Genomic DNA, 12,408 nt, shown 5'->3' with positions numbered 1-12,408 from the left:
TGAAAAATGAGACGTGTGCACAATAACACAGAAAGATTATAAATTAGACTGATGATAAGTTAATTTTACAATAAGGTCATTCATTCATCTAGGCTAGCGGAACAAAAGGCAAACTCTCATTGTGAGGAAAGCGAATGACTTGCCTCTGCAGTGCCCTGGCTCTATGGATGTGTTGAAAGGCCAGTGCTATACACAGCGATTGGGTGCAGACTGACAGCGCGGTACAATATTTCCTTTCCTTGGAGGGCTTGATAAAAGAGGGGGAGGTTGCCCTCTCCTATTGTTGAATCTAATTTCACTGTCATGCATTTACAGTATGGTTTATTCTTGGTTAGGAAATAAACATGATGACTGTGAATATGAATACATCTATTTGACATCAACTTTTGAAAAAATACATATTTGAATGGTTTTCAGCCATTTCACAGTTCATTAATCATACAAATTAAAAAAGTCAGGCACTAGAGCTACGTAATATCATCATATCACAGGGATCATCAACTAGATTCAGCCACAGGCCAATTTTTTTTCTTGAGTGGATGGTCGGGGGACCGAAACATAATTACAAATAATTTGTAGACTGCAAATTGACTGCAAGAAGCCCAAACAGATATATTTGACTAAAACATAATAATTCAAACCTTGCTTACATTTATATATGATCTCTTTATTATGCGAGAAAATACTTGGGAACATAATAACAAAATTTAAATCACGTGGAGACAAATTTCTGTTGCATTTACAGTCTTTTATGTCCCAGAATGTTGGGGGCCAAATAAAACCACCCAGGGGCCGCCAGTTGGGTAACTCTGTCATGTCAAATCTGACAATTGTGCTAATGCCGCAGGTAAGCCAACTACAGTATTAATAGCAACAGGTGATGGTGATCCACTGTGGTTGGAAACTGCACCCCCCTGAGAATCAGCCTCCACCATTATCAACACTCACTTATACCTGCCACACAATTCATCCTCTTTTGTTGAAGTGAATAATTGGTTCTGGAATTGAAGAGGAAAATAGTATTCATCATAATACAGTTCAACTGGCCTCCAGGGATAAAAAGAAGCCACATGCACCAACTGCACACACACCTCTAACAGTTCACTTTCAGCCGTTGCTTGTAGAGGGAAGTAGAGGGATTGTTACTTATTCCAACCAGCATCTGCTCATACCCTTGGCAGTAGAAAAAGTAAAATATGCCCTGCCATGCGTTTATTTGTCTTTATTATTGTGTCATAAAGAAATTGTATTTTACGGTTTCATTACTTTAAAGCCAATGGGCAGGCCTTACACTCAAATATAGCAACAAACAGATCTCATCAGCAAATAAATGAAATACAACAGCTGAATCAAATAAGCCCTGATAGAGTTACCGGTGTAACACTTCTCAAATTGAGGTGATAGAGCGCTTTGGTTGACACATTTAAAACTCAACACTATCCTATTGTTGAGCGCTCTCTAGTGGTTAATGACAATAATGCGAATTGTCATTGTGGATGGAATGGCTGGACCAAGTCAGATGAATTGTAGATGTTTGATATATAGTAACCAAATATTACAATGCTACCTTCCTTCTCAGTTAAAATAAAAATGTTTTACCTAAATTAAAGTGAATGACTTTGCACATGTAGCCTATTGAAGTGTCCAAGCTGACGGAAGGCTAATAGAAACCACACCAGAGGACACTCTGTTTAGCAATCACCGAACATCTGAGGACATTAGTGAGATAGAGTTATTAACATGTGTTAATATATGTAAGAATCTATGTATTATTAATAGGATTGCTTAGTAAAGAAAAATATTTCAACCATCCGCAATTTATTAACAAACAAGACTGAGGAGACAGTTTAGGGAGCCTTGTTTTCTGGCTACAGAGAGAATGAGTATTAGGCTACAGCATTACCAGCCGGCTTTTCAGCCTGTGGTTCCCTGCCCACAAACATCCCAGGAGGACTGAACTACACAGACAGAGCATATTAATATAACTAGGAATAAAGTATATCATGTATACATTTACGCATGAAGTTGATAATTTCTTCTTTAATAAACTCAACTGTATTACATTATTGTTAAATGTTGACATTTGATTTGATTCAAAACAATGACTGTATTCACGCAGGATATGTTTCCTGACGTGGTTTATCACATGTAGGAACCATTTGGATGGTAATTGTTTCCTGACGTCGTTTATTTACCGGACAACTGCGCACGACCTTCCACTTCCTGTTCTCTCTTTTAGAAATCTAAAACATAATGATTAGCGAGATAACTAGCTAGAATAACAAACAATTCCATATTCCGTTGAGAAAAACGCTAGCTAAAATCCGACATGGCCCTACAGAAAGTATGGACGACGAAGAGTGTTTTAAACAGGTAAATAAACGAAGTGTTGGTTTTGAAGACGTTCGTTGGGACGCACGTTAACTAACAAGTAGCTCTGGTCCATGGCGTTACTTGCGGCTTGCGCCGCATTCAACGCCCTGTATTTAAAATAACAAACATGTTTTTACCTTTATAACTAGGCAAGTCAGTTAAGAACACATTCTTATTTACAATGACGGCCTACCCCGGACGACGCTGGGCCAATTGTGCGCTGCAATTTGGGACTCCCAATCACGGCCAGATGTGATACAGCCTGGATTGGAATCAGGGACTGTGGTGACGCCTCTTGCTCTGAGATGCAGTGCCTTAGGCTTCCGAGTGGCGTTGCGGTCTATCTTGCCATTCATCCCTACATATAACCAGTTATTTTAGTGATTGGCTTCAATATACTTTCGTTACTCACCAAAGTAAAGATGTTGCAGTGGCGATTTTGCATGTAACAATACATTCATTGCACTTTAACGGTGACAAACGGTTCCCTCAAACTTTTAGGGGCTACATAAAGCTATCAAATACAATTGTATTTGTCACAAGCGCCGAATACAACAGGTGTGCTTACTTAGATGCCCTTAACCAACAATGCAGTTAAGAAAACGAGTGTTAAGAAAGTAGTTACTAAAATAAACTGAAGTAAAAAATAATAATCAAATAAGAAATGGTAAAATAACAAATCATTAAAAATAACAGTAGCGAGGCTATGTACAGGGGGTACCAGTACAGAGTCAATGTAAGCGGGCACCGGTTAGTCGAGGTAATTGAGGTATAGTGACTATGCATGGTTAATCAGCAGAGTAGCAGCAGTGTAAAAATGGGGGTGGGGGCACAATGCAAATAGTCTGGGTAGCCATTTGATTAGCTGTTCAGGAGTCTTATGGATTGGGGTAGAAGCTGTTAAAAGCTTTTTGGACCTAGATTTGGTGCTCTGGTACCGCTTGCCGTGCGGTAGCAGAGAGAACAGTCTATGACTAGGGTAGCTGGAGTCTTTGGCAATTTTTTGTGGGCCTTCCTCTGACACCGCCTGGCTATCAGCAGAGCATTGTCTGGCAGTGAAATCGTTCATTCAGCCTTTTTAAAAAACATAGCTGACAGTGATATGGCTGACTTGCTTAAACAAATGTTGTTTCTACTGACAATTACGATGTACTAACCAGTTGTGGAAAAAGTACTCAAAAGTCATACTTGAGTAAAAGTAAAGATACCTTAATAGAAAATAACTCAAGTAAAAGTCACCCAGTAAAATTCTACTTGAGTAAGTGTTTGGTTTTAAATATACTTAAGTATCAAAAGTAAATGGAATTGCTAAAATGTACTTAAGTATCAAAATAAAAGTATTAATAATTTCAAATTCCTTATATTATGCAAACCAGACAGCACAATATCTATATATTTTTTTAATTTACCGATAGCCAGGAGGTAGACTACAACACTGACATTAATTTACAAACAAGCCATGTGTTTAGTGAGTCTGCCAGATAAGAGGCAGTAGGGAAGACCAGGGATGTTCTCTTGATAAGAGCGTGAATTGGACAATTTTCCTGTCAAAATGTAACAAGTACTTTTGGGTGTCAGGGAAAATGTATGGAGTAAAAAGTACATTATTTTCTTTAGGAATGTAGTGAAGTAAAAGTTGTCAACAATTTCAATAGTAAAGTACAGACCCCAAAAAACGACTTAAGTAAAAATACTTTAAAGTACTACTTTACATCACTTGTACAAGCTATGGCATAAGGGAATGATGAGCGGATAAGAGGCAATCCATGAATTCGATTAAGACATTAATTAGCGAGCGAAGACGAACGTAGTTAATAACTATTTGTTCAGCACTTTTGTAATGTACAGCGACAGAATTCAGAACATGGGCCGTTCTTACAGTATTCTCCCTGTACACCAATTCAGAACCGTAGGATAAATAAAGGGGGCATATAAGCAGACAATGAAAGCTTTTACAATTTTCAATTATGACATCTCTAAAACAGGCTACATGTGCACCACCAAGTCAGAACAGTAGGTGAATTTATTATTATTTAGTTTTTTTACCTTTATTGAACAAGGCAAGTCAGTTAAACAAAATAAGAACAAATTCTTATTTTCAATGTTGTTAACTGCCTTGTTCAGGGGCAGAACGACTGATTTTTACCTTGTCAGCTCGGGGATTTGATCTTGCAACCTTTCGTTTACTAGTTCAACGCTCTAACCACTATGCTACCTGCCGCCCCATTAAGAGGTGAAAAGAGACCAAATTATAATGGTGAGGCACATGGTCTACTAACAGCTTACTACGCAACATACACTTAGTATTACTTAGCTACAGTATACATATTTCCCTGGCATATTACATAATTTATGCAGCAGCATGCAATACATTTTTGGACTAGCCTTGTTGTGCTCACTTGAACAGGAAGGTGGCATGGCGGTCCTTCTTGTGGGCAAATATTGTCATCAATGTCTGGCATTCTCTGGATTTATGGTGCCTTCAAGACAACTGGGAACTCTGTGGGGGGGGAAACAAGGTTGAATCATGACGTCAGTGATCTGCAGGTCTTGGCTCTAAAAAGAGGCCCGAGTTCCAAACCAAGTTGGGTGACCTTTCAACATGTATTTACCTACTCTGAGCTTGTTTTTCCCCCCCAGAGTTCCCAGTTGTCTTGAACTAACTAAAGTCTGAGATTTTCAAGTTTCCAGTTGTTTTGAACACAGCAGAAGTCATGCTGGATTGACAGCATGGCCAATGTATTCAACCTTTTCTGGCCCCTGGTGTTGCATGTGAATGTTGATCCTTTTAAGCTTGGAAAAGAGACCCTTAAACCCCAACTTGAATAGCAGGCTAGTGATTGCTTTGCAACGCTTACAGTTAGCCACTGATTTTTCAAACCACTCATTGTTTAATTTGCGTTTTCTCTTGTGTAATTTTTATGTCCAATTTCTGATGAGCACCGATACGTTTTATCTATAACTTTTCTTCATATGACAAGGACTAAAAAGGATTTGCCAGTAGATTGCCGACTTGATTCATGATGATGACTGCTTCTCTAGCTTGCTGGCTAAGATTTAGCTTGCTAGCTAAGTATGATGTTGACAGTCCAATCAAAGCTACGGTAGATATAACGTGATTTTATGTAATTTTATCTGTGGCAAATGACCTTGAGCCGCCATGGATGGGCACTTCAAATGTAAGTCTATGGCAGTACCCCAGGGGCTTGAACATTCGAATTCTCCCCGTAGATTTTGCAGTGATGTAGTGTTCCCATGAGTGACAGAACACTGAGCCAATCACGGCGCAAATAGAACATAACCAACCCCCTACGCTCTGTATTTTCTGCTGGCTCTCCCACAAACACAGAAAGCACTGAGCTAGGCGGAAACACTTGCATTTTGGACCAGCCTTGGTCAAGAAAGCAAAAAGAGACCATGTTTGTATGCGTCTTAATTACATTTTAAATGTTTTACATTGTTTGTAAACTGATGTGACATGTTTGAATGCCAAAATAACATACAAAACAGGCCACTGTGCAGGGGTGAATTCATTATGCCGAATCTGTTGAAGTGTTTCATCGGTTTTGCAACAGCAACCGTTTATTCCAAACGGAAACCATTTTGCAACGAAAACAAACGTTTCTATTGGACAAATTCAGATTTTGCTTTGTTTGCTACCATTTGGTTCTTAAATGGTAAACTGTTTCAGTTGCAATACGTAATGAATACACCCCTGGGGGCGTATTTATGACGATTCTGTTGCAACATGTTTCTTAAGCGGAAACAAACTAAACGGGGAGGGACCTACCTGAATTTGTTCAATAGAAACTCGTTTTGCTCTGTTTGCTTCTTAAACAGTTTCCGTAATGAATACGCCTGGTGTGTTCACGAAAGTTTCGGCACAGAATTTCTAAACTCCGAGGCGCAAAATCCAGGAACACTTGCAAAACAGTTCGAGCAGACCGGGGTTTGGGGAAGTCAATGAGAGAAGTGAAAAATTATTCCTTACATGCTGACTAAACTGTCCGTGTTGCAAAATAAATGTACACATGCATGTTTGAATAATTTCATCCAAACTGCTCCCGCAGGCCTGCGTAGCCAGGAGCTAAAATAGATGCTTGACGTGCTACATGTCCCGCCTCTCCCAACTACTAGTTCTCTCACGTCACCCCGCTCCTCCGCTCTCTCCACTGGCTTCCAGTTGAAGCTCGCATCCGCTACAAGACCATGGTGCTTGCCTACGGAGCTGTGAGGGGAACGGCACCTCCATACCTTCAGGCTCTGATCAGGCCCTACACCCAAACAAGGGCACTGCGTTCATCCACCTCTGGCCTGCTGGCCCCCCTACCTCTGAGGAAGCACGGTTCCCGCTCAGCCCAGTCCAAACTGTTCGCTGCTCTGGCACCCCAATGGTGGAACAAGCTCCCTCACGACGCCAGGACAGCGGAGCCAATCACCACCTTCCGGAGACACCTGAAACCCCACCTCTTTAAGGAATACCTGGGATAGGATAAAGTATCCTTCTAACCCCCCCCCCCCCCTTAAAAGATTTAGATGCACTATTGTAAAGTGGTTGTTCCACTGGATATCATAAGGTGAATGCACCAATTTGTAAGTCGCTCTGGATAAGAGCGTCTGCTAAATGACTTAAATGTACTCATTGGTTTTTATGAGCATGCTAACCCACATGATTGAAAGATCAGAGGTCCACACTCCAGTCCAGTTGGTGGTACTATGCACCTTAAAGTTGGTTGCCAACCACCATATCAAATCCAGAAGAAGCGGAAAGATGAATGAGCAGAGTTAGTTTTTTTTGATTAATATAAAAAAATTAACTAGCTTTCTCCTTTTATCTGTGGATTAATTGTTGGAGTAGAGAACACATGATTTTGTATGACTCAATAGGTCAAATTCTACAAATATCCAGCTAAAAAAGGACCATATGCATTCCAGGTAAAATAACAACCAAATATTTATATCCTAGGAAAAATGTGCTAGCAACAGCAAGCTCTGTTTCTAGCTCCTAAGCAACTTTGCAGTATTTATTTTTAATTAATCTTTTCTTACATTGTTAGCCCAGAACGTTTTGTGTTATTACACACAGCCGGAAATGACTTTTGGATATCAGAGCGAATATCCCAGAGGCTGCTCCAAGACGCCGCCGGTGAAGAAGAGGTATTCGGAGCGGACTAATAGTCCGACTCAGGAGGCGTGCTCGCCATCCACTGCTTCCGAGTATATTACTCGTTAATGTTCAGTCCCTGGACAATAAAGTAGACGAGCTCAGGGTGAGGATCTCCTTCCAGAGAGACATCAGGGACTGTAACATACTTTGTTTCACGGAATCATGTCTCTCTCTGGATATACTATCCCCGATATACTGCTCTCATGCTTGCCTCGAAGCGAGCATAAAAGGCATTTAGCTCGTCCGGTAGGCTCGCATCACAAGCTTCTGAGTACATTTGCATTAAGCCTTTGTCAGTTTGTCCTTTCTAGATCCTAATTGTTTCAACATTGTGAATGTTTTGTCTTTTAGATGTCTACAAGCGGTGGTTGCTCAGAGTCATTTCCTTCCTGTATCAAGTTTACACACAACAACCACTCAGCACAACTCCAACAAGACATCAATTGTACGAAGCAGTCGACAGAAGTATGAAAGGTTGTATCCACTGTTGCTCGTACAACCCGATGGTTCCACAATTAACATTAGGTACAAAGAGCCCAAGAGGATACTCATGGTAAGCATCCTTGAACTGAAAACAAAAATTGGATTGATCTGTTTGGCTATTCAGGAATACTACATTTGAATGCTAATCATATTGTGAGACTGATTGTGAGGATTTGGTATTGTATCCCTTCTTCAGATGCCTGTGGACATCAGTACACTCTCAGAGGAAGAAAGGAAAATGAGGATGCGGAAGCGGGATCCCAGGAAGGGAGCTGTTAAGCAGACAGTGGAATTCGAAGATGATTTCAAAGTGGATGATTACAGCAAGTTTTGGAAGAAGTGATAGAGCCTGTTGTAGCTATTTAACTTTGACTATTCTGCCAATCAGGGTTTTCCGTTAGCCAACAATTGTCAGCTTTTGGAAAATAAATTAATAAATGAAAAGCTGTTAAATAAAACTGTTGCAGTCCAAAACTCCCAATTGCAAAATGTTTTTTATTCATTGATGGAAATACATTTGACCATCATTTTTAATCGGTCTATAGGTCAATTTGCATAATATAGTGGAATTAAATTGCCGTGTGTATTTTCGTTAGTTATCATGTAGCCTGAACTGAATCTGATTTATCCAAAATGACTATCATGCATGCAGAGCTTATTTTGAGCGGGATTCCTCCTGCAGCTCCTCACTGCAAGAGTCAAATGTGCTTTTATAAGCCCATTGCACAACAATTCTAAATGCAATTGCATGTTAAACAGTTTTGGTGCACAATTAAGATAAATTGTAGCAATTCGACAAATACAACAACACAGAGTTATACATTGAATAAACAAAACATACAGTTAATAATACAGTAGAATAAAAGAAAACAAAAAGTCTATATACAGTGAGTGCAATTGAGGTAAGTTAAGGCAATAAATAGGCCATGGTGGCGAAGTAATTACAATATAGCAATTAAACACGAATGTTAGATGTGCAGAAGATGAATGTGCAAGATACTGGGGTGCAAAGGAGCAAGATAAATAAATACAGTATGGGGATGAGGTAGGTAGGTAGATAGATGGGCTGTTTACAGATGGTCTATGTACAGGTGCAGTGATCTGTGAGCTGCTCTGACAGCTGGTGCTTAAAGCTAGTGAGGGAGATATGAGTCTCCAGCTTCAGAGATTTTTGCAGTTCGTTCCAGTCATTGGCAGCAGAGAACTGGAAGGAAAGGCGGCCAAAGGAGGAATTGGCTTTGGGGATGACCGGTGAGATATACCTGCTGGAGCGCGTGCTACGAGTGGGTGCTGCTGTGGTGACCAGTGAGCTGAGATAAGGCGGGGCTTTACCTAGCAGAGACTTGTAGATAACCTGTAACCAGTGGGTTTGGCGACGAGTATGAAGCGAGGGCCAACCAACGAGAGCGTACAGGTCGCAGTGGTGGGTAGTGTATGGGGCTTTGGTGACAAAACGGATGGCACTGTGATAGACTGCATCCACTTTGTTGGGTAGAGTGTTGGAGGCTATTTTATAGATGACATCACTGAAGTCGAGGATCGGTAGGATGGTCAGTTTTACGAGGGTGTGTTTGGCAGCATGAGTGAAGGATGCTTTGTTGCGATATAGGAAGCCAATTCTAGATTTAATTTTGGATTGGAGATGCTTAATGTGAGTCTGGAAGGAGAGTTTACAGTCTAACCAGACACCCAGGTATTTGTAGTTGTCCATGTCAGAGCCGTCCAGAGTAGTGATGCTGGACGGGCGAGCAGGTGCGGGCAGTGATCGATTGAATTGCATGCATTTAGTTTTACCCGCGTTTAAGAGCAGTTGGAGGCCACGGAAGGAGAGTTGTATGGCATTGAAGCTCGTCTGGAGGTTAGTTAACACAGTGTCCAAAGAGGGGCCAGAAGTATACAGAATGGTGTCGTCTGCATAGAGGTGGTCAGAGAATCTCCAGCAGCAAGAGCAACATCATTGATGTATACAGAGAAGAGAGTCGGCCCGAGAATTGAACCCTGTGGCACACCCATAGAGACCGCCAGAGGTCCGGACAACAGGCCCTCCGATTTGTTGGTAAACCAGGCGAGGCAATCATTTGAGAAACCAAGGCTGTCGAGTCTGCCAATAAGAATGTGGTGATTGACAGAGTCGAAAGCCTTGGCCAGGTCGATGAATACGGCTGCACAGTAATGTCTCTTATCGACGCCGGTTATGATGTCATTTAAGACCTTGAGCGTGGCTGAGGTGCACCCATGACCAGCTCTGAAACCAGCTTGCATAGCGGAGAAGGTACGGTGGGATTCAAAATGGTCGGTAATCTGTTTGTTAACTTGGCTTTCGAAGACCTTAGAAAGACAGGGTAGGATAGATATAGGTCTGTAGCAGTTTGGGTCTAGAGTGTCACCCCCCTTGAAGAGGGGGATGACTGCGGCAGCTTTCCAATCTTTGGGAATCTCAGATGATACGAAAGAGAGATTGAACAGGCTAGTAATAGGGGTTGCAACAATTTCGGCAGATAATTTTAGAAAGAGAGGGTCCAGATTGTCTAGCCCGGCTGATTTGTATGGGTCCAGATTTTGCAGCTCTTTCAGAACATCAGCTATCTGGATTTGGGTGAAGGAGAAATGGTGGGGGCTTTGGCGGGTTGCTGTGGAGGGTGCCGGGCAGTTGACCGGGATAGGGGTAGCCAGGTGGAAAGCATGGCCAGCCGTAGAGAAATGCTTATTGAAATTCTCAATTATAGTGAATTTATCGGTGGTAACAGTGTTTCCTAGCCTCAGAGCAGTGGGCAGCTGGGAGGAGGTGCTCTTATTCTCAATGGACTTTACAGTGTCCTAGAACTTTGAGTTAGTACTACAGGATGCACATTTCTGTTTGAAAAAGCTAGCCTTAGCTTTTCTAACTGCCTGTGCATATTTGTTCCTAACTTCCCTGAAAAGTTGCATATCACGGGGGCTATTCGATGCTAATGCAGAACGCCACAGGATGTTTATGTGCTGGTCAAGGGCAGACAGGTCTGGAGTGAACCAAGGACTATATCTATTCCTAGTTCTACATTTTTTGAGTGGGGCATGCTTATTTAAGATGGTGAGGAAGGCACTTTTAAAGAATAGCCAGGCATCATCTACTGATGGGATGAGGTCAATGTCATTCCAGGATACCTCGGCCAGGTCGATTAGAAAGGCCTGCTCGCAGAAGTGTTTCAGGGAGTGTTTGACAGTGATGAGGGGTGGTCGTTTGGTCGCAGACCCATTACGGATGCAGGCAATGAGGCAGCAATCGCTGCGATCTTGATTGAAAACAGCAGAGGTGTATTTGGAGGGCGAGTTAGTTAGGATGACATCTATGTTGACATCTATGACATCAATGTTGCCCGTGTTTACGGATTTGGGGTTGTACCTGGTAGGTTCATTGATAATTTGTGTGAGATTGAGGGCCTCAAGCTTAGATTCTAGGATGGCCGGGGTGTTAAGCATGTCCCAGTTTAGGTCACCTACTAGCACGAGCTCAGAAGATAGATGGGGGGCAATCAATTCACATAGGGTATCGAGGGCACAGCTGGGGGCAGAGGGGGGTCTATAGCAAGAGGCAACAGTGAGAGACTTGTTTCTGGAAAGGTGAATTTTTAGAAGTAAAAGCTCGAATTGTTTTGGTACAGACTTGGATACTAATACAGAACTCTGCAGGCTATCTTTGCAGTAGATTGCAACACCGCCCCCTTTTGCAGTTCTATCTTGTCGGAAAATGTTATAGTTAGCGATTTCAGGGTTTTTGGTGGTTTTCCTAAGCCAGGATTCAGACACGGGTTGGCAGAGTGTGCTAAAGCAGTGAGTAAAACAAACTTAGGGAGTAGGCTTCTAATGTTAACATGCATGAAACCAAGGCTTTTACGGTTACAGAAGTCAAATGAGTTGAAGTGGGAAGTTTACATACACTTAGGTTGGCGTCAATAAAACACGTTTTTCAACCACTCCACAAATGTCTTGTTAACAAACTATAGTTTTGGCAAGTCAGTTAGGACATCTACTTTGTGCATGACACAAGTAATTTTTCCAACAATTGTTTACAGACAGATTATTTCACTTATAAATCACTGTATCACAATTCCGGTGGGTCAGACGTTTACATACACTAAGTTGACTGTGTCTTTAAACTGTTTATTGCCAAAACTGTCTTCTGTGTGGGTGTGTGCCCTCTGATTAGGGTCAAGGGTTGAATGTTGAATTAAAAATGGAACATCTGGTCTCTTGAAACAAGCTGTGTCATGATTACAGTGTATATTCCAATGTACAGTGAGTCAGATAACACCATTGCTGAGCTGTAACAATCTCTTGGTTAAAAAGAGTCCAGAACTCCATGCCAGATTTTGCACACAGCACCCGGTTACATTGTGGGCGTCCTC

The 12,408-nt window shown here is 41.6% G+C and overlaps 1 protein-coding gene across 1 annotated transcript; it reads left to right on the top strand.

Annotated features, from left to right (window-relative positions):
- The first annotated feature begins 2,186 nt into the window (after positions 1–2,186).
- On the top strand, positions 2,187–8,499 carry LOC115192509 (39S ribosomal protein L55, mitochondrial). Its single transcript, XM_029751103.1, has 3 exons — positions 2,187–2,373; positions 7,892–8,093; positions 8,220–8,499. Exons 1-3 carry the CDS (start codon positions 2,330–2,332, stop codon positions 8,364–8,366), a joined length of 393 nt encoding a protein of 130 aa, XP_029606963.1. The 5' UTR covers positions 2,187–2,329; the 3' UTR covers positions 8,367–8,499.
- The last annotated feature ends 3,909 nt before the right edge of the window (positions 8,500–12,408 follow it).

This window comes from Salmo trutta, chromosome 4 (genome assembly GCF_901001165.1).
Source record: "Salmo trutta chromosome 4, fSalTru1.1, whole genome shotgun sequence".
NCBI classification, from domain to species: domain Eukaryota; kingdom Metazoa; phylum Chordata; class Actinopteri; order Salmoniformes; family Salmonidae; genus Salmo; species Salmo trutta.
The sequence above is the reverse complement of the archived record's forward strand: the minus strand, read 5'-3'. Positions and strand labels throughout refer to the sequence as shown.